Below are 23991 nucleotides of genomic sequence, written 5' to 3' on the forward strand. Positions count from 1 at the left end.
ACACAGGCTCCTATAATATAGTGTTATCAGGCTTCACACACAGCATATTTGTAATGCTGTTTTCTACTGATGGAAAATCAGAAAAATTAACAAATTGGTCTAGTTGTAGATAAATGGTTTAATGTAACATTGAAATAAAACAATAATATATTATAATAAAACAATGTTTATCACTAAAATATTGTAATAAAACAACTAGCATGGTGAATGAGAATAGTGATCATTAATCACCACTATAGCTTACTATTGATGTGAATGTTGTGTAGCTACCTCACATTTTCAACAATTTCTTTTAGTAGCTAAAGCTAATGACAGGAGAGTGTTATCATTAATGTTATTTTAATTAGAACTAACAAGACCATCATTATAATAAGTAATAAGTTCATAGTCTATGCAAAATGAAATATGTGACTACAGAAATGGATGATGAAGGTACAAGTAAGTGGGAGGCAAAAAAATTTTTTGGGGGGGGGAACTAAAAGTTGTATTTTAAATATAGATAAATATTTTAAATACGTTTCTATTTACATTTCAGAATGCAAATCATGCTTGTAAAAATAACCTTTTGGATTTACTATGCTATTAATTATGAAAAAGGAGAGACAAAAAAATAAACCCATCCTTTAAATCTGATCTTGTCTTTGTTATCCTAACCTACAGAACAGCGGATTGTCAAGTCACTATGTTAATCAGTTCCAGTTACTGGTTTCAGTTCCAGTGACGCATCATGTTGTGATCGTATATAAGACAAATGCGCACCTTCATTTCACTCACAGCTATAGGAAGATACGAAGAGGTTCTTGCATCAACAGTGGTTGAACGGAACTTCGATCTCGCCAGAATTTATTACAATTTCTTATTTATTTTTGCACCAACGTTGTGATAATAAAAACGCAGAAATGGAGACTTCTCAGATTCGCCAGAACTACGACCGCGACTGCGAGGCTTTGATCAACAAGATGATCAATTTGGAGCTTTACGCTTCCTACACTTACACTTCAATGGTAAGTAGCCTATCTCTTATTGGTTTTGTCACTTTACTCAATCGTTATAAGGAATGTTGTCTCTTAATTTTTGTTTTCCATTCTTGACAAAATGTGTCTATCTAACGTTAACAAAAAACTGTGTTCTATAAATCTAAAATTACAAGAACACTGTAGGCTATAGGCTACTTATTATAAATATAATAACCGTATATGGCATAAGCAGACATTGGGCATCAGTCTAATGGGAACATCAACGGCTGTTTACATTTGTAATGAGTGACTACTGATCATCAATATAAGTAGGCCTAATATAATATAGGTTTCTATCTATCTATCTATCTATCTATCTATCTATCTATCTATCTATCTATCTATCTTCATCGCCGGCGGCCCTAACCGACCGCGAACGACACCCACCTCCCAAAAAAAGGTGAGTACCGCCGTCTTGTTGTCCGCAATGTAACCGGAACCGAGCCCTCGTCCATCGTCTTTTGTGCTACATTTAAACCTTTTTCCACCCCCAGTCTCTCAATACACAGCTCCTGCCCCGTGTTTCTCATTTCTTAATCAGTCTCATTAGTTGCCAAGACAATATCCCAAAACGCAACACACATTACAGTATTACTCTTATTCTGTGATCAGTTACTTTGACTTTGATTGGATGCCGTTCGTTGGAGAGATTTAAAAAATAAATTGTTTATGACTTAAGTCCTTGATACAAATGTGTTCTTTAATCCCTTGTTCCTTGACATATAGCCTAGTTCCTATTCCTATTTGATTTTGTTCAGGCTTTCTACTTCAAACGGGATGATGTGGCTCTTGGTGGTTTTGCCAAGTTCTTCAAGGAAAACAGCGAAGAGGAGCGCGAGCATGCCGAGAGATTAATGGAGTTCCAGAACAAGAGGGGAGGAAACATTGTCCTTCAGGACGTAAAGGTGCTTTGACAGTATTTTGAATGAAGCCTTTTGACTTTGAACTTTGTAACATAAGCAAAGCTGACTCTAGAGCTCTTGTTAATGGAATGACTTTATGCCATGTAACTTGCTCACTGATCTATGTATCTACCTTTCCAGAAACCAGAGCGTGATATGTGGGGCAATGGACTGATCGCTATGCAGTGCGCTCTTCAGCTGGAGAAGAACGTCAATCAGGCTCTGCTGGATCTACATAAGGCCACCTCTGAGAAGAGAGACCCTCATGTGAGTGATCCTCATTTTATGAAGTTGAGACTCTAAATTTGCCTCCATATACATGTCTTTTTAAAACAATTTCACTTATTCTCTGGGAAGTTTGCATCCTAAATTATTTTCTGATGTCTTGTCCAACAGCTGTGTGACTTCCTAGAGACTCACTACCTGAATGAGCAGGTGGAGACCATCAAGAAGATTGGTGACCACATCACCAACCTTTCCAAGATGGATGCTGGCAACAACAGGATGGCGGAGTACCTGTTTGACAAGCAAACCCTGAGCAGCTAAATGCAGCTGTCAGATCATCTGCATGCTGCAGAACCTCCAGCTATACTCTAGGCTTAAATCATCAACCAATATGTTCTCATCACACAGCTCTTGTTTAAAATGTTAAAGTTTGAAGTTGAAAATGTTCGATTAAGTTAAAGTTTTATGATATCACTGTCAAATTAATAGTTTTGCTATTTTTATCAGTCATTATCTAGCCAAGGCGATGCTTTCCTGTTGAATGTGAACTATCTTGTTTTAACATGGTCAATTTGATGAATAAACATTTTTTTGGCTGGATTCACTTGTCTTTATTTTTTTAAATGGTGGGGTTGCTTAATTATCAAATGATAATTTGCTGATTTTCTATCAGAATTAGTACTGGCTGCAGTCAAAGTTGTTGGTGATTTAATATACATGTAGATAATGAAAAATATGCATTGGGTTTGGCGTTTACAGACATTCTAAACTCTTATTGGTTTCATTTTCAAGAAACTGCTGAAGAGCATCTTTTTCATCAACACTTTACCCATTAATACTAATATATACTATTCTATACTATTCTAGTTTGATTGCATCTATTGCTCTCCTTTGTAAGTCGCATCGGATAAAAGCGTCTGCTAAATGATTAAATGTAAATGTTAGACAACACATGTCAGGACGCACTTATTGTTGTAATCATACTTTAGATCTAATATTGTCACATGCTACGATGTTGATGGTGTTGTAATTCTGCTGCAGAGCGATGACATCTCAGATAATTATCTAGTCTTGTGTAAACTCCATTTAGCCATGGCTGTAAAACAAACTCCCTGTTACAAATATGGTAGAACTATCACTTCTACCACTAAAGATTGTTTTATAAATAAACTTCCTGATCAGTTTCTACTCCTCAGTATAACAGATAGCTTAGATTATCTCGATGTTAAAACAGAAACTTTTGACTCTCTCTTTTCCAGCACTTTAGCATGGTTGCTCCTTTGCGCTTAAAGAAAATAGCCCGAAGCCGTGGTATAACGAGCACACTCAGGCCCTCAAGAGAGGTATTTTGCATTTTGTGGAAGGACAGTGCTATTGCATATTGAAAGGCCTTAAAAACAGCTAGATCTCCTTACTTTTCGACTCCCTTAGAAGAAAACAAACACAACCCTAGATATTTATTTGATACAGTGGAGAGGCGGTATTAACATTAAGTGACATGGCATCTGACGCACAGAAGCCAATGGCACATGCCACTATGCTTAGTGACACATCCGGTGGCACATCCGGTCTTCATTGTGCCACTGACATTGTCGCAAAACACTGACACTTACAGTACACCGCGTCATGGAATATGTTGCCGTACTGTATGTTGTGACACCTCCAGTAGTGACTGACATATGAGATGAGCAGCTATACTGACATAATTGTGACACAAAATCCTAAATAAATAGCCTAATTAAGTGATATTTTAAATGTCAATTAAATGCATTAAAGTCTGTAATATTTTTTACAATCATGTTGCCAGTTTGTGGAAAATGTATTTGAATGGCATGCGCCACTGAATGTTTTGTAATACCAGTGCTACTGTATGTTGTTTATCACGCAAAGTCGCAAACTGCCCATTCTAGGAAGGACACAAAATAAATCTATATACGAATAACGCAGTAACAGTCACATCCGTTACAGTAAACCTTTATTTTTGCATAATGCTACACGGACGCACCCGGTAGGTGTCAGTTTAAGTACAGTGCTGGTCAGAATTATTTGCCCCCTTGGTAAATATGATCAAAGATGGCTGTAAAAAATAAATCTGCTTTGTTAATCCTTTTGATATTTTATTAAAAAAATTTGCAAAATTATCTAACCTTTCATTGAAGTAAAATAATTAAAAGTGGGGGGTAAATCACATTATGAAATAAAAGTTTTTCTCCAAAACAGATTGGGAACAATTATTTGCCCCCTTTTATTAAATACTTTTTGCATCCTCCTTTTACAGCTCTGAGTCTTCTCCTATAATGCCTGAAGAGTTTGGAGAACACCTGACAAGAGATCAGAGACCATTCCTCCATACAGAATCTCTCCAGATCCTTCAGATTCCCAATCAATGTTGGCGCTTCTTCTCTTCAGTTCAGCCCACTCATTTTCTATAGGGTTCAATATTCAGTATCAGTGATCCATTTTTGTTTTTATTTTGATGTTTGTTTTTGGATCACTGTCTTGTTGGAAGATCCAAACATGGCCCATTATAAGATTTCAAGCAGAGGTTGTCAGAATTAGATTTTTTATCTGTTGGTACTTGATCGAATCCATGATGCCATGTATCTGAACAAGATGTCCAGGACCCCTGGCAGAAAATTAGGCCCACAGCATTAAAGATACAGCAGAGTATTTCATTTTACACATGGGGTACCTTTTTATCCCTGTGTGCACCAAACCCATCTTAAGTGTTTGCTGCCAAAAAAGCAATTTTTTTTGCATCATCTGACCATAGAACCCGTCCCGTTTGAAGTTAGTGTCAGTTACTTTTCAAACGTTGTATGGACAGATAAAAAAAAAAAAAAAGCTTTTTGGCAGCAAACACTTAATATACTTGATGGCTGCTCTGTCAAGTCTTCATCGTCAGTTAGGAACGGGTGTGCTCTTTGATACCAATCTTTCATTTTTAAGCCACATTTCCAGCATTTCTAGTAAAACCACATTTTCTATCCATTAATTAGAACCAGGAAGTATGACCATATTAGTTTGGTTCTGTCAGGACTGCATTGGCTTTTTGGCATGCCGACTTTTTGGGACTTTAGCTTATTCACCTTATCCCCCAGAGTTAGATAAGTCCATACATACCCTTTTCATCTCCGTGCGTGCCGTAACTCAGTCTGATGCACCCACCGCTAGCCTAGCTTAGCACAAAGACTGGAGGTAAACGGCTCCAGCTAGCATACTGCTCCCAATAAGTGACAAAATAACACCAACATTTTTCCTATTTACATGTTGTGATTTGTATAGTCACAGCGTGTACAAATAACAAGGTCACATGAGACACAGCCATCTTCTAACCGTATACATACTGGGAACTATATTCTCAGAAGGCGAAGCACTGCTACTTGGGTGGAGTGATTTTTAAATTGGGTGGAATTTATTTTAAATCAAATTTTCTTAATTTTTGTGTCCCAACATTTTGATAATAAAAACCTACCGAAATAGAGACTTCTCAGATTTGTCAGAACTACGACCACAACTGCAAGGCAGTCTTATTTCAACCTAAAGCTATAAATTCATAGACAACTTTTCAAATAACCTTCCTCAAAAAAAATATTTTAGACCGGTTAAAAATAGGCTACTGATAACCTCATTAATTTAAAGTGGAAATATTAGACACAAACAGTATATATTAAAATGATATAGAGTATAAAATTGACAGCATTGATTCTGTCACGCAGTTGTGATCAGACCCTCACTGGAATCAAAATCCAAGGAAGTTTTTACATTTACAAACAGAAGACTAGAAAAATACAAGAAATAAGACAACTCAACAGCTTAAACCAGACCAATACCAGAACAAAGGGAGAACCAAGACAGTGAGTATAACTATGGTGAGCAAACAAGGATAACTTAACGAGGAGCACCTGAACATGAATGAATGAGACCAGTTCATGATAGAACGGAAGATGGATAGAATTAATTAACAACTAGAAAACTAACCATGAAACTCTGAACATAAAAACAGACAAAAACAAACTCAAAATGTGACAGATTCAAGAATAGACTGATTAAAACTAAAGTATAAAAATAATCAGGAACTTGATGGTTTCACACTTGTATCCTAGGGAGTGTACAAACATACACGCATCTTTCATGAGAGAGAAAGTGCTGAGTCACAGAGACGCAGCTCCATGTCATCTCTTGGGTGTTTGCACTTGTCGCTGACACAGAATGAGCTTTCATGGACAATTTCTGGTACAAAATTGCTTCGTAATTGTCACCTGTCTTCATTGTACTCTTTTAATCAGTCAGGTGTCAGGTATCTAAAGGCAGTTACCAGGTGAAAAATGGCATTAACTCCCAAGTGGAGTAATAGGCTATTTCAGGATTGTCCCATGATATTTGCCATATTATACACAGGGTCCTATAATATAGTGTTATCAGGCTTCACACACAGCATAGATATAACCTGGAACTTTGTAATGCAGTTTTCTATTGATAGAAAAAAAAAAAAAATTGGTCTAGTTGTAACATTGAAATAAAACAATTATATATTATAATAAAACAATGTTTATCACTAAAATATGGTAATAAAACAACTAGCATGGTGAATGAGAATAGTGATCATTAATCACCACTATAGCTTACTAATGCTGTGAATGTTGTGTAGCTACCTCACATTTTCAACAATTTCTTTTAGTTGCTAAAGCTAATGACAGGAGAGTGTTAATCAGTTTAATCAGAACATAAACAATCATTTAATAATAAGTAATAAGTTTATAGTCTATATTTATGCAAAATGCAATAGCCTATGTGACTACAGAAATGGATGATAAAGGTACAAAAGTAAGTGGGAGGCATTTAATATGAAATAAAAAAGTTGGGGAACTAAAATATGTATTTTAAATGTAGATACATCATTTATATACGTTTCTATAGTTACATTTCAGAATGTAAATCATGCTTGTAATTGTAAAAATAATCTGTTGGATGCTATTAATTATGAAAAGGGAAAGACTAAAAGAAAGCCAATCCATTAAATTTGATCTTGTCTTTGTTATCTAACCTACAAGTAAGACAGCGGATTGTCAAGTCACTATGTTACTCAGTTGCAGACAGTTACTGGTGTCATTTCCAGTGACGCATCATGTTGTGATCGTATATAAGACAAATGCGCACCTTCATTTCACTCACAGCTTCAGGAAGATACGAAGAGGTTCTTGCTTCAACAGTGATTGAACGGAACTTCGATCTCGCCGGAATTTATTTCAATTTCTTATTTATTTTTGCACCAACGTTGTGATAATAAACCGCAGAAATGGAGACTTCTCAGATTCGCCAGAACTACACTGTAACAAATTTCTGTAGTTTTCACAGCATTATTACTGTAAAATCAGCAAAAGCTTACTGTAGAATCTGTATACAGCATGTTACTGTAGATCTGCAAAGCATCATGGTCAATTTTCAATGGCGGGTAAATTCTACAGTAAACATATTTTTTCTGTGAATCACAATACAGCAATTTCTAGAGGATTTTTTTTTTTTTTCAGCCATGGAAAGCTGAAAAGCTACGAGATTACACATTTTTATCGGAATTTTAACTTCAGAAAGGTAACTTTGATGATTTATTTCCACAGTTTACTCTTGTTAAGTTACCTATTTGTTTAACTTTAAGAGTGCACCGAGAGAGAGAGAAGTACCGAGCGGCCCACTTCCTAGTAAACTCGTGTCTTGTGTGCATTTTATTACCAAAAAAAAAAATCTATATATATTTGCGCATAATTTCGATAGATTTTCTAATCTGGCAACATTCGATAACGTCATCATGAATAAAAATTAAATTGGAATTAATCTGTTGTGATGTAACGTTATCTGTTGGTGCGCTAGCCGGAAATATGATCCCGTACACTTGGATAATTTTTCTCTTGCTTGCTGAAGTCAACTGTCACCGCCGACGAGTCGACGACACTGCGTGCGCGTGAAGCACTGAAGCCAGCCGACTCCCGACAGAAAACGCAGCTAGAGGTAAGACTTAACACATTTTTCATAGGATTATGATTTTTCTGAACCTCATCGCATTGCAGAAAAGAGATTGTTGATAGCCTAATTTGAAGCGCCATTCCCGACATGTGTGAGCATATTACGTTAGCTGCTACAAAAGATTTGTCTTATCTGCAACATTACATTTATAACGTCTTCAGTTTGATTAAAGAGTACGTTTAGCATTGTTGAATAAAATTAATTTGTAATTATGTATGTGTTGGTGCGGTAACGTTAGCTATTTGAATAATCTCACTCGGTTTTTTTTTTTTTTTTTGCCTGCTGCTAACGTTGCCGCCAGAGGAATCAGACATTTAAGCGGGCCGAGTCAAAAGAAAACGCAGCCACAAAACTTAATTAAAATACGACATTTTAAAGGATAACTTTAAAGTTATTTCCTCCCCCAACCTTCACCAACTTCATGCTTGCAGAGGGTAAAGTTAGCCTAACTTACACTGTTGGTAGCCTAATTTGAAGTGCCATTCTCGACTTGTGGGAGAATACTGTATGTATTAATATTGTTCTTATCTGGCAACATTACATTTATAACGTCTTCAGTTTGATTAAAGAGTACGTTTAGCATTGTTGAATAAAATGAATTTGTAATTATGTATGTATATGTTGCGTTGGTGCGGTAACGTTAGCCGTTTGAATAATCTCACTCGGTTTTTTTTTTTTTTTTTTTTTTTTTGCCTGCTGCTAACGTTGCCGCCAGAGGAATCAGACATTTAAGCGGGCCGAGTCAAAAGAAAACGCAGCCACAAAACTTTTAATTAAAACACGACATTTTAAAGGATAACTTTAAAATTATTTCCTCCCCCAACCTTCATCAACTTAATCGCTTGCAGAGGGTAAAGTTAGCCTAACTTACATTGTTGGTAGCCTAATTTGAAGTGCCATTCTCGATTTGTGGGAGAATACTGTATGTATTAATATTGTTCTTATCTGGCAACATTACATTTATAACGTCTTCAAGTTTGTTAAGGAGTAACGTTAGCTTTGTTGAATAAAAATTTATTTGAAATTGTGTATTAATGTATGTGTTGGCGCGGAAGCCGTTTGAAAAATCACTCGGTTTTTTTTTTTTTTTTTTGCTTGCTAAACTTGGCGCCTAAAGAATCAGACATTTAAGCGGGACGGCTGATTCGAAAGTTTTATTCATTCGAGAGTTTTATTAATGACTCGTGAAAGCATAATAATATACTCGCACTGTATTAAGATTTTTCGAGATCTTACTCTTTCTTTTATTTACCATTTGGTTCTTTTCTTTCAGGTTGCAGCAAAGACAAGGCCTCAGCAATCGTTCCAGGTACATAAGTGACATGAACTAGCATGCATACAATGTTTTTCAAATGCAAACAATGTTGTTTCTCTTCGGACACAATCCCTAGATATGTCAAACACGTTAAAGTGCACAGAAACCGTGCAAACTTCAGGTATCCATGTGGGATTTCGAAATGTCCTTGTAATTTCAAGACATTTTGTGCGTTACAGACACACATGTACCGAAATCACTCAAAACATAAACCAGCTAGATCTCAGAAGTGTGTGAATTTGAATTGTCAGGTTGAGGAATGCACTTTCAAATCTTCACATCTTTCAAGTCTCTGTGAGCATTTAAATATGCATATTAGGGATGGGGAAAAGATTGTTTGCCCTATCAGCACTTGTCAGAAGCTCTTCAGTGTCAGATCCTCATTCACCTCACATTTAAGCAGGAAACATGCAAAGGATTTGGTAGCATGTAGAGATGGAGGTGTAAACAGTGATGATGCAGCTATGCATGATGATGCTGTTGAGATGGGAAATGATGACATGACTGAGACTATAGAATTTCCTGAGGTTGGTAATTATTCAGGAGATGTTGAGAGAGACAGGAATGTTTTTCTTACCAATTTGGCCCTTTTTTACTTGAGAATGCAAGCAAAGATGCTTTTACCTGCTTCCACAATATCCACTCTGATAGAAGAGTTTCAAGAACTATGCACAAATGCAATGTCACAGATGTTTGTTCGACTTCGTGAAGAACTGTCAAACCTTGACATTCCCGATGAAAGGATTTTTAATATCATAGATGGTCTGTCAAAAGATAACTTATTAAAGATGTATAATGAGGGCATGTTCAGATCAGATGCAACCAGGAAGACATATTTTAAGAACAATTTCCATTATATTGAGCCCATACAGGTTCATCTTGGTTTTGATGCTTCTGGTAAAGAACGATTTTGCCAGTATGTCCCAGTGAAAGACACTCTAAAAGCCCTGTTGAACCTGCCATCAGTGAGAGAGCAATATAATGTGTCAAAAATGCACTTGCCAGAAGATCCAAATGTGCTTGAGGATGTGAGAGATGGTAAGACTTTCAAAGAAAATAGCCTTTTACAAGAGTTTCCTTCTTCAGTTTCTGTTATCTTGTATCAAGATGCATTTGAAGTAGTGAATCCTCTTGGATCTGGCAAAAAGAAACACAAGCTCCTAGCTGTGTATATGACACTGAGTGAGATATTGCCACATAACAGGTCATCCATTGACCCAATGCAATTAGTCATGCTGTGCAGGGAGTCTGATTATCAGTTTTTTGGACAAGAGAAAGTTTTCTCCTCCCTTGTGAAAGACTTAAAAGACATTGAGCAATCTGGTATTACTTTGGAAACAGGCCAGACTGTGAAGGGGGTAGTAATTGCAATTGCAGGTGACAACCTGGGGTCGCATTCACTTGGAGGTTTTACTGAGAATTTCAGCAAGAGCAAAAACTTCTGTAGATACTGCCTTATAGCCAGAGACAGATTTGTAAACGAACCTACTAAGCTAGGCCCAGCAAGGACAGTAGAAAACTACAGGAGCAGTGTGGCGAAGTTGTCTATGGGATCTGAAAACTGTGTAGATGGAGTAAAAAAAGACTCAGTTTTCAATTCTTTACAGCATTTCCATGTATGCCAACCAGGACTTCCTCCATGTCTTGGTCATGATCTTTTCGAAGGGATTGTATCTGTGGATCTTCAACTGTATCTTAAACATCTTGTGGCCATTGGGAAGCACTTCACATTTGTGCAGTTGAATAGGATGGTCTCTCAACTTAAGTTCAAAGGTAGTGATGCTAATAACCGACCTTGTGTGATTAGAGCTGATGGAGAGAAATTGGGAGGAAGTGCAGCACAGAACTGGTGCTTGTTGCGTCTTCTCCCTATCCTTGTTGGTAAACGTATCAAGAATCCACTTGAAGATCAAGTTTGGCAGTTGTGCCTCAAGCTGAGGGAGATAGTAGAACTTGTCTGTGCTCCCAAAATCCATACCAATCAAGTAGCCTATCTGAAGCTACTTGTTGAGGAATATTTGGAGTCTAGAGCAGCTATTTTTTCAGACAGACCATTAAAGCCAAAACACCACTTCCTCCTTCACTATCCAGACCTTATAATTAAATTTGGCCCTCTTATTCGCCTCTGGACACTCCGCTTCGAAAGCAAGCACACATATTTTAAGCAGTGTGCACGGAAGCTCCATAATTTCAAAAACCTATGTAGCACTTTGGCAGAAAGGCACCAATTACTACAGGCCTATTTACACTCAGGGAGCTTTTTTCCAGGCATTCTTCAAGTAGGCCAAGCCAATGAATTTGATGATCAAATGTACAATGTTGCCATTCAAGAAGCTGTAAGACTAAGTGGTATTAAGAAACAAAACACAGTAGAAACAGTTTCTGCCACATACAAGGGAACTACCTACAGGAAAGGAATGGCTGTACTTCTCAATGTTAATGACAGGGGTCATGAGCTTGGTAGGATTGTTGTTCTTCTGGTCAGTGAGGAGAAGGTTCATTTTGTTTGTGAAAAGTCTCAATCAGTGCCAGCCTTGGATCTTGGTGTTCACATCTTGCAGCATGACACACAGAAACATTATGTTTGCGTTAGTGTGGACACCCTTGCTGATTATTACCCACTTCCAGTTTACAACTTTGATCACCTTGATGTTTTTGTGCTTCATCATTCTGTTTTTTCAGGTGAAGTATAATGGAAGCCAGCATTAAAAGTGTCCTCTCCTATCTGGAAAATGAGTCACTGGAAAAGATTCTACAACATTTGTCAAGCATTGGGGTTAGGACAGCTGATGACATGGAATTCATAAAAGAAGATGATTTGAAACACCTCCTGACACCAGTGGACTGCAGGAAACTACTGCATGCCTTCAAAAGAAGAGGTAAATTGTGGTATTAAAATTATATTTCACCAAAAAATTTAAATTGTCATCAATTACTCACTCATGTCGTTCCAAACCCATAAGTAGTTTGTTCATATTTAGAACACAAAATGAAGATATTTAAAATTTTCTGTTCCTTCATTGAAATTCTGCTTACCCAAAACTTATAAAGCTTCATGCTTCAAAACTTAAAATAAATCCAGATATATGGGGTAGTTCAATTTAAGTATTCTGAGGAGACACACTGGCTTTATAGTTAACGGATTTAATTTAGAATTTTATTCACCTATAAACGTTAACTAATGAACATACAGCACTCAAAATTTGTAAACATAAGCTCAACTGTACTTGCTTGATGCATGAGAACAAACCTTCATGCTCCATGTTTGGTGATCAATGTTTTTATGTGAATAAAAGCCTAAATTAAACACATTAAGTGATTTGTTATTACTTTAATAATTTCAGTTAAATAATGAAATCCGTTTAAAAAATACAATGCATATGAGTTCCAAAACCAGAAGTCATACAATATTGACTATACACATTTATTAGATACAGCTATGTAAAAAGTTTTTGACAAGATGTATATGTTTTCGTAAAAGCCTTGAATTATTGTGATAGCTACTCCATGCTTTTTCTATTTTAGATACACAGCACAACACGCAGCAACATGACTGTACCATGGAAACTTCTGCTGAACCTGACTATTTTTTGACTTTAACACCTGTACCTTATCCTGAAACCTCACCCAATTCAGAGCTTGAATTGGAACCTTCAAGCCATGTTTCTGTGCAGAATAGCACTTGGGTTTCAACATTTTCTGTGCCGTGGGAGAAAACACATGAAAGCTTGAGAAGGTGTCTTGCACAGAGGAAACGACCAAAAGCTGCAGATAGACGGCATATGGTGAGAGTCATTGCAGAAGCAATAAGACAGGTTTGCTTGAACCCCCCATTCAGGCAGTGTGCTGAACTGGCTAAGAGCATTGTGGATAAATATCCTGAGTCTTTTGAAGACCGAACAGAAGAGGGAGAACAGCTTGGCAATGGATATTACACTTTAAGCAAACAACTGAGGATAAGGATCGATTTTTTAAACAGAGACAATACCCTAACACGACTTCGAAAACCAAAACGAATGGTCCCTGCCGTGGATGAAGACCTGCCTGGACCATCAAGAAAGTGTGCCAAAACTGATAGCTACGGCTGTGTCAAATGGCAGCCATCACAGCTGCCTGAAGGTGAAAATAGAGAGTCTCTCTATGAGAAGAAAATAGAGTTAATGACTATTTATTCCAAGGAGGGACAAAGAGGTGCAGACCAGAAGCGAGTCAATGATCTCATGACATTACTGTATGAGCAACAGCGTCGTGACATTAATGCATCTCCTTCACCAACCCTGTCAGATTTACAGAATGAGTGGCCATTTCTCTTCATCCAGAAGTTTTTACTACAGCACTTCTGCACATTGACAGGAATTGAGCTGGAATCAAGACTACGAGAATCACTTGCTGGCAAAGGGAAAAGAGTGCTACAATATTTCAATAGTCAACTTTTGAAATGGAACAAGGAAGTGAAGGCAGTCCTTCATGGCATCGAGAGACAGATGGAAGACATGGATCCTGGACTTTCTGCAATTGTAGTCATGATTGCTTACTTCAAAGAAAAGGAAGAAGCTGTTTTCCTCTTGGCTGATGCAAGTATTTTTTGTACAGTATTGCCACACACTTTCTCTTATGAATATTGTACTTGTGATTTCTAAAAGTGTTTTTTCTGTTTATTTTGTGTTACAGGAAACTTCCACCCAAGCAGACATTGAGGCCCAGATTTCCCTGCCAAGCACTCCAAGGCTCATCATGCTCGGTAAGATCCCACACACACACACACACACACACACACACACACACACACACACACACACACACACACACACACTCACTGTCCCTCGCTCACTCACTAGCGCTCACTCACTCGTGCACACACATACACTCACTCACTTACTTGCGCTCACTCACTCGCGCACACACACACACACACTCACTCACTCGAGCACGCACACACTCACTCACTCGTGCACACACATACACTCACTCACTTACTTGCGCTCACTCACTCGCGCACACACACACACACACTCACTCACTCGAGCACGCACACACTCACTCACTCGTGCACACACATACACTCACTCACTTACTTGCGCTCACTCACTCGCGCGCGCGCACACACACTCACTCACTCGAGCACGCACACACTTGCACACACACACTCACTGTTCCTCGCTCACTTACTCACTTGCACACACACACACACACACTCCCGCACACTCACTGTCCCTCGCTCACACACACTCACTGTCCCTCGCTCACTGGCGCGCACACACACTCACTGTTGCTCGCACTCTCACTCACTCGCGCGCACACACACACACTGTCCCTCGCTCACTCACTAGCGCTCACTCACTCGTGCACACACATACACTCACTCACTTACTTGCGCTCACTCACTCGCGCACACACACTCACTCGCGCACACACACACTCACTCGAGCACGCACACACTCGCGCACACACACACACTCACTGTCCCTCGCTCACTTACTCACTTGCACACACACACACTCACTGTCCCTCGCTCACTCACGCTCACACACACTCGCTCACTGGCGCGCACACACACTCACTGTTGCTCGCACTCACTCACTCGCGCGCGCACGCACGCACACACACACACACTGCCCCTCGCTCACTCACTAGCGCTCACTCATTCGTGCACACACATACACTCACTCACTTACTTGTGCTCACTCTCGCACACACACACACACACACACACACACTCACTCGAGCATGCACACACTCGCACACACACACTCACTGTCCCTCGCTCACTTACTCACTTGCACACACACACACTCGAGCACACACTCACTGTCCCTCGCTCACTCACGCTCACACACACTCGCTCACTGGCGCGCACACACACACACTGTCCCTCGCTCACTCACTAGCGCTCACTCACTTGCGCACACACACACACACACTCACTCACTCGAGCACGCACACACTCGCACACACACACTCACTGTTCCTCGCTCACTTACTCACTTGCACACACACACACTCCCGCACACTCACTGTCCCTCGCTCACACACACTCACTGTCCCTCGCTCACTCACGCTCACACACACTCGCTCACTGACGCGCACACACACTCACTGTTGCTCGCACTCTCACTCACTCGCACACACACACACACACACACACACACACTCACTCGAGCATGCACACACTCGCACACACACACTCACTGTCCCTCGCTCACTTACTGACTTGCACACACACACACTCGCGCACACACACTCACTGTCCCTCGCTCACTCACGCTCACACACACTCGCTCACTGACGCGCACACACACTCACACTCACTGTTGCTCGCACTCTCACTCACTCGCACACACACACACACACACACACACACACTCACTCGAGCACGCAAACACTCGCACACACACACTCACTGTTCCTCGCTCACTTACTCACTTGCACACACACACACTCCCGCACACTCACTGTCCCTCGCTCACACACACTCACTGTCCCTCGCTCACTCACGCTCACACACACTCGCTCACTGGCGCGCACACACACTCACTGTTGCTCGCACTCTCACTCACTCGCACACACACACACTCGCACACACACACTCGCACACACACACTCACTGTCCCTCGCTCACTTACTCAATTGCACGCACACACTCGCGCACACACACTCACTGTCCCTCGCTCACTCACGCTCACACACACTCGCTCACTGGCGCGCACACACACTCACTGTTGCTCGCACTCTCACTCACTCGCGCACACACACACACACACACACACACACACACACTGTTGCTGGCACTCTCACTCACTCGCGCACACACACTCACTGTTGCTCGCACTCTCACTCACTCGCGCACACACACACACACACACACACACACACACACACACACACACACACACTCACTGTTGCTCGCACTCTCACTCACTCACTCGCGCACATACTCAACCCATTGTGGAGGACCGTTAAAAAATAAAACATTCTAGTCTTTCTGTCGTGATGTCGTGAAGCATCGCAGACGTGACGTAGGTTGTCGCCCACTATGGCACACTATACGAGATAGTCTACAAATTCTACACTGTGCATACATGTGCAGGCACACTACCTGGCTGTTCATTAGAGGATGTTATGAAAGTGATCTGTGTAGCAAAGTTTTTTTGCCAAACAGTAAACCATATCAGATTGAATGATGTGCAATGTCAACTTAATTTTTTCAGGAGAGTCCATTCTGGGGGCAAAAAAGTGGATGCTTTCCATCGAGGGCAGAGTTGTCCTCCAACTGAGTGACTGTTCCGTATTCACTTCTGCTCTTGCTGTCCTTTTTGCATCATACTATGTATTTAACATGGAATATCCTGAGGAGGCAGCCACTACATTAGAATTTATCCAGAGGTAAGCACTTATTTGTTGTTGATATATTTTTGACTAGGAATGGGAACAAATATTTGAGTACTCATTCTTTAACCACCTACCCGACTAGTAAAATACTTCTCAAAGTGTTTATTTGGTTTATATGGACTGTTGTGTAATTGTTAAACATCAAACTTTTATTTTAACTCACCATGCAAATGGTAGAAAAGTAAGCACAGCTAGTCTACAGTCAAAATTTCATGGACATCACATTTTCTTTTCTTAACTTTAATACTAAAGTACTTGGTTTTTAGAGTACTTGACTTCTAAATTACTCAAAGTTCCCATCTCTACTCTTCACACTTCTATAAATGTGCTCACTGTAATCTGTAGTACACTCCAATGCTGCAGCAAGTCCCTCTATCAGGGTTCCCCGCGGGGTCTTAAAAAGTAAAAAATTCTGAACTTTAAATTTAAGTCCTTAAAACCACTTAAAAACCGGCCAGATTGTCATCCGCAGTCTTAAATTTAATTTAGTCAGGTCTTAAAAAGGTTTTACCCTCGTTCATTTCCAGAAATGCTGGCCGCAGAAAGTTATTACAAAGTAGCAAAAAAGTATCGAGTTGTAGCCTACAAAGCGGAGCTCTAGAGCAGGGGTCTCCAACACGTCGCTTGCGTGCTACCAATAGCTCATGGCCTGATTTGAGGTAGCTCGCCAGAGGCCGTTCACATTCTTATGACAGGTTTTTTTTTTTTTTTCTTGGATAGAGTAATGCATGATGTTTTTATTTACAGATTCTTCATCAGGATAAATCCGGAGCACAGCAAGTGCAATTCGAAGGTCCAGATTAGCAGAAGAACTGGGAAGGTGGTCCAAAGAAAAAACGAGTCCCTCAATCCACACGTGGCATCGTTCATCAGGGACTTCATTGAGTATGACTGGAAGAACAACTAATACCAGGTGAGACTGTTAATTGTTAACTTGAATACTCTGAGTTATTGTCATTCTAAATCCCACTTTTAACCCCAGGTAAAGGAACATTTAAAAAATTGTAATTTAGAAATTGGGTTATCAGCGCTTTTTACCAGGGGCTGCGTGTTGTGCTGTGTATCTAAAATAGAAAAAGCATGGAGTAGCTATCACAATAATTCAAGGCTTTTACGAAAACATATACATCTTGTCAAAAACTTTAGCTAAATATGTGTTCTATATTACATATTTATTATATTTTTACTTATATCATTAAATAAAGTTGTTATTATAAAAAAAAAACGCATTATATTTAATTATTTTTAACCTTATAGGTATAGCGGAGGATTTTTTACTTCCGGGTGGGTGACCTATACTATTGGTCCTCCTAATTGTCAATCATTCTGGTGAATCAATCAAACTTTTCAAAAAGTGGAGAGGGCGGGTCTTATCTAAAATTCGGAAAGATCCTCTGCTATACCTTTAAATAATAGCCTACTACCAGCTGATAGGGCTTTCTGTATGTTTACAGCATTAGGTGAGTTGGGTTTTTTTTCTTGAGAAAAATTAAGGCCTATCTTGTGTGTAGCCTACCTAATATTTATCCAAATGAGTCAATATTAAATAAAATCACAATAATTGAATTGAAATAATAAAAAATCGTAGCTTACCAGATATTGTACCATGTAAACATTGTAACATGTTGTCACTAAACCTAATAAAATTCAGTTTAGTTACTAAAATGTTAGTGACAATCACATACACTTATTGTGATGCCATTTTTTTTTACAATAATTTTTTTAATGTATTTTAATTTTCTGTGCATAATTTATTTTGTTAAACTACATAAATGCCATTATCTGTACCGTATCCCAACTGTTACAATAAAACATCAGTTGAGCAATATAACATGCATTTTTATTCAGTATATAAGCAATATTTTGCTTTTTATGTTAAAGACACTATTGATACCGTGAGAAATTTACATTCTCAGGAAAATAGCCGCTTATCAGTTAATCGTTAATCGATCGATAAGGTCTATCAACTAATGATTAATGAATTAATCGATAATTTGCAACCCTAGTTTTGGTTTATAGAGAAGTGGACATTGTATTACATGTTGATTGGCTTAATTAAATGATCCAATCAAACTTTTATATATATTGTCATCAACCCATCTGTCTTGCTTATAAACTTTTCCATTAATAATTAATTTCTTCCACTGCAGGGTAGAAGACTCCAGCCCATGATGTTGACTAGTTCAGGCCGGGTAAAAGACTCCAGCCCATGATGTTGACTAGTTCAGGCCGGGTAAAAGACTCCAGCCCATGATGTTGACTAGTTCAGGCTGGGTAAAAGACTCCAGCCCATGATGTTGACTAGTTCAGGCCGGGTAAAAGACTCCAGCCCATGATGTTGACTAGTTCAGGCCGGGTAAAAGACTCCAGCCCATGATGTTGACTAGTTCAGGCTGGGTAAAAGACTCCAGCCCATGATGTTGACTAGTTCAGGCCGGGTAAAAGACTCCAGCCCATGATGTTGACTAGTTCAGGCCGGGTAAAAGACTCCAGCCCATGATGTTGACTAGTTCAGGCCGGGTAAAAGACTCCAGCCTATGATGTTGACTAGTTCAGGCCCTGTTTTTTAAGGAAAAATAAAGTTCTGGGAGAAAACAACATTCAGGGACCAAATTCTATTGTTCAAAATCCTGCTGTTTTTAAATCATTTAATTTGTCTTTTATACCTTCTAATTGAAAAAAAAAAATGTTTTTTTACTATGCTATTTTTATTTTATGAATTTCGAAATTTAAATTGTGAAAAGTTGTCAATAAATGGCATTTTTGTGACAAAAACAGTGTCTTCATTTTACAGCACACAAAATTAATGCAGTAATCCCTATTACAGTAGTAAAATATGTGGGGTGATGAAACACAGTACTGTGATTATTACTGTAAAAAAGTTTACAGTATTTTTTAAAGTTACTGTGATTAAGTTTACAGTAAGCGTACTGTGAAATGAACTACAGCAACTTACTTGCTAATTGCTGCCAGCAAGTTGCTGTAAATTTCACAGTATTCTTTTTACAGTGTACGACCGAGACTGCGAGGCTTTGATCAACAAGATGATCAATTTAGAGCTTTACGCTTCCTACACTTACACTTCAATGGTAAGTATCTCTTGTTGGTTTTGTCACTTTACTAAATCGTAATAAGGAACGTTATCTCTATTGATTTTTATTTTCCATTCTTGACTAAATGTGTCTATCTAACGTTAAAAACAGCGTTATAGAAATCTTAAAACTACAAGAAAACTGTTTAAATGTGTAGGCCTATAGCCTATTTATTAATAAAATAACGGAATAAATAGTTCAAATGCCATAAGCAGACATTGGGCATCAGTCTAATATAGGAACATCCACGGCTGTTTTGTTAGGAGTGACTGCTGATCATCAGTAGCCTATTACTCTTATTCTGTGATGATCAGTTAGTTTGACTTTGATTGGATGTCGTTGGCTGGAGAGATTTTTTTAATTTGTATAGGCCTACACTGTAACAAATAAAATCTTTAAAAAATGGTCAAATGACTGTCAGCAATGGCTGCCATACAAAAAAATTAAATAACTTACTAATTTAAATAAAGTGCAAAATACTTTTACAGAAACTTTTTAACAGAAACTAGTTATTTCACATATAATTCCTGAATTTTTACTATTCAGAATCATTTTAACATCAGTGTTTCTCTGCTCATCCTGGACTGAAGCACTGGCTCCACTCTTCAGCACAATGGTGACCCACAAAACAGACCATACAGAAACACTTTAAATCCCATCAGAACATTAAACACTAACAGATCTCTCAATATCTCAGCATCTTCACTTATTACAATCCAGACTTTATTTCTTTCATACTAACGTTCTTATTGAGAATTATCAGAGGTTTAGAAGTTGATGTTTTATTGAAAATAATAAAGTTTGATGCCACCATGATGGAGATCAGTGTTTGCTTTAGTTGTGCTCTTAACCCTTCAGTTTCTAACATTAGTTTTTCTCCATCGTCAAATTTCTGTTAAAGTTTTTTGCACTTTATTTAAATTATCATATTTTACTTTAATTTTATGGTTTTTGTTTGGCAGCCGTAGCTGCCAGTTATTTTACCATTTTTTTTAAAGATTTTTTTACAATTTTACCATTTTTAAAGATTTTTTTACAATGAAGGTATTTGATCGTGTTAATTCAGTAAATATCTGTGAAATAACAGTGTTTTTCAGTTTATTTAATTTAGGATGTTTTACTTTAATGTTACAGGTTTTTTTTTTTTTTTTTTACTGTTTAATTACAGATTATATTTGTAATTTTACATACATTTTTATGTAATTTAAGAAAACAGAAAAAATACTGTATGAAAAATACAGTAAATTTTCTGTATACAAAAATTTGAATTACTGCAATTTGTCATTAATGTCACAATACCTAAAATAATTGCTGAATTTTTAATTTACAGATATTATTTGTAATTTTACAATTAAAGAAATTGAATGTCAAAAAAATCAGTTATTTTCTGTAAAATTAGGATTTTTTTTACAGTGTATGTTTATGACTAAAGTATTTGATGAAAGGCCATTCCTTAAGTTGTTCTTTGTTCCCTTGTTCCTTAACATATAGTTATATTTATTCCTATTCGACTTTGTTCAGGCTTTCTACTTCAAACGGGATGATGTGGCTCTTGCTGGTTTTGCCAAGTTCTTCAAGGAAAACAGCGAGGAGGAGCGCGAGCATGCCGAGAAATTCATGGAGTTCCAGAACAAGAGGGGTGGAAAAATTGTCCTTCAAGACATCAAGGTGCTTTGAATGAAGCCTTTTGACTTTGAACATTGTATCAAAGCTGACTCTAGAGCTCTTGTTAATGGAATGACTTTATGCCATGTAACTTGCTCACTGATCTATGTATCTACCTTTCCAGAAACCAGAGCGTGATATGTGGGGCAATGGACTGATCGCTATGCAGTGCGCTCTTCAGCTGGAGAAGAACGTCAATCAGGCTCTGCTGGATCTACATAAGGTTGCCTCTGAGAAGAGAGACCCTCATGTGAGTGACCCTCATTTGTTGAAGTTTAGCCTTGGGACTTTGCCTCCATATCAGCCGTGCCCCACCAAAATATTCACCCAAAACATAGACCTCTATATAAAATGAATCAATAATATACTGTAAATTTGTTTAGCATTCTGCAGCAAATCTTTTTGGAATTTTCTAGACTATTTTAAGTCGTGAAGTGAGCAGGATATATCAAATTTTAGCGCATATGGCTTCGGCAGGCATGTGTTGATACTAAGAGGGGCAGCGGGTGCCTGAGTCCTGCCCAGTTCTACAGCACCCCACAATTCTCCAATGTAAATCTCTGGTGAAAAATGGAACTACAGCGGACTCTAATTGAGAGCCATTGAGGAAGATTTCAGACTGCCCCGCTTATTTTCGCACGCGTAAACCTCGCTCCAGACCTAGATGATATCAATCCCGCTTCAGCTATGTGTATATTAGTCTGCATCAGGTCAGTAACTAGCTGACATGTCTGTTCTTCATTTGTGGAGTAGCTTATCAAATTAATAAAAGTATAAACAGTGTTGGAGAAAGTTACTTTTAAAAGTAATGCATTACAATATTGCGTTACTCCCCCAAAAAGTAACTAATTGCACTACTTAGTTACTTTTTATGGAAAGTATGTGTTGCGTTACTTTTGCGTTACTTTTTCTCATATCTGCCTAAATCGCCTAGTGTTAATCTGCATCGCTATTTGTACTCGTTGTGAATATGCAGGCCACAAGAAGTAATTAGGTGGGGGGGGGTTTTTTATATCACTTTTACTCAGGACATGCTAGCTGGCAACAAAGGATTCCATTCATTATGCTAAGCTAAGCTAGCGCCGACCCTGTCAAACTAAAACAACGCATGCACTGAGACAAAAATGCATTTGCCCACCTATCTAAATGTAGGAAAGAAGGTGAATAAGCCCTATTTCAAAAAACGGTGGAGTGTTCCTTTAAGGCAATTCTAAGATGGCATTCTATGCGTTTGTTGTGTATACTAAAGTCTGTCAATCATCATAGAGCGCCACCCTCAGGCTGAATAACGCAAGGACATCAGGCCTCTTCCAAAAATGTGTCTGTATGTGTTCAGTGGTTGTTATATAAAGCTCACAAAATGTTTAACAGTAACACAAACTAGCGCCAAGACCCAGAATCTACCATACCTAAATTTACAGTCAGGAAAAGCTGCTCCATATGCATGCCTTTTACAACAGTTTCACATCTTTTCACTGAAGTTTGCATCTTGAATATTTTTTTTTTTTTCTGATGTCTTGTCCAACAGCTGTGTGACTTCCTGGAGACTCACTACCTGAATGAGCAGGTGGAGGCCATCAAGAAGATTGGAGACCACATCACCAACCTTTCCAAGATGGATGCTGGCAACAACAGGATGGCGGAGTACCTGTTTGACAAGCAAACCCTGAGCAGCTAAATGCAGCTCTCAGACCATACATAAATGAATAATTACTATTCTCTTAAATATGTTCTTATCAAACAGCTCTTGTGCAATTTTTTAAAGTGTGAGAGGTTGAAAGGTTAACATCAAGTAAAGGTTCCAGTTGCTATTATAAAATGATGCAGCGTAAAATGATTAAATAGTCATCTTGTGATTGACATCAAGCAAGGCTTATGTTGAATGTGCACTGACTGACGTAGTGAATTTAAATAAACATTTTGAGCTGAATAACCTTGTCTTTTTTATTTAAAATTGTGGGATGCATTTAGTGGGGTGTATTTATATTACAGTATATTGGACAGTCTGTAGGCCTATTATTCAGCCTGCAAAAAAGAGAATGAAGATCTATTAAAAGTGGTAACTATTTGATAGTGTATTTGATTAATGTACAAAAATTGTTATAACAGAGATACCAAACCTCACAAAACAGAAGATAAAGTGAAAAAAACAGACATCACTAGAGCTTGAGTTTTCATCCTGAAAGGATGAAGATGCCTTTATGACAGAACTGTACCAAAATCTAAAATTACACTGTCAGAAATTAGGGGTACAGTAGGAGTCCATTTCTGTCCCCCAAGGTACAATCTACACTAACGTACCCAATAGGGCTTATTATTGGACCACAAGGTACATATATGTAAATTTTTGAGGGTCAAAAAGCATT

At 38.4% G+C, this 23991-nt stretch overlaps 2 protein-coding genes across 4 annotated transcripts; both read left to right on the forward strand.

Moving 5' to 3' along the window:
• The first annotated feature begins 768 nt into the window (after positions 1–768).
• Positions 769–23558, forward strand: LOC311065805 (ferritin, middle subunit). Of its 3 annotated transcripts, none has more exons than XM_084086555.1 (4): positions 769–1004; positions 1775–1921; positions 2060–2185; positions 2315–2742. In XM_084086555.1, exons 1-4 carry the CDS (start codon positions 900–902, stop codon positions 2462–2464), a joined length of 528 nt encoding a protein of 175 aa, XP_083942681.1. In that variant the 5' UTR covers positions 769–899; the 3' UTR covers positions 2465–2742. The 3 variants fall into 3 exon arrangements, with proteins under 3 accessions (XP_083942681.1, XP_083942683.1, XP_083942682.1); XM_084086557.1 differs by lacking the exons at positions 1775–1921; positions 2060–2185; positions 2315–2742 and adding exons at positions 21482–21628; positions 21750–21875; positions 23154–23558 and having other exon boundaries at positions 776–1004; XM_084086556.1 differs by lacking the exons at positions 769–1004; positions 1775–1921; positions 2060–2185; positions 2315–2742 and adding exons at positions 19884–19957; positions 21482–21628; positions 21750–21875; positions 23154–23558.
• LOC311095230 (uncharacterized protein) lies at positions 8072–19638 on the forward strand. The gene is made up of 8 exons (XM_084133680.1): positions 8072–8149; positions 9438–9473; positions 12162–12358; positions 13005–14053; positions 14151–14220; positions 16688–16862; positions 17616–17781; positions 19019–19638. Exons 3-7 carry the CDS (start codon positions 12172–12174, stop codon positions 17773–17775), a joined length of 1641 nt encoding a protein of 546 aa, XP_083989806.1. The 5' UTR covers positions 8072–8149; positions 9438–9473; positions 12162–12171; the 3' UTR covers positions 17776–17781; positions 19019–19638.
• Positions 23559–23991: the final 433 nt, after the last annotated feature.

The sequence above is a fragment of the Abramis brama genome (genome assembly GCF_963993115.1).
Source record: "Abramis brama genome assembly, chromosome: 1".
NCBI classification, from domain to species: Eukaryota; Metazoa; Chordata; class Actinopteri; order Cypriniformes; family Leuciscidae; genus Abramis; species Abramis brama.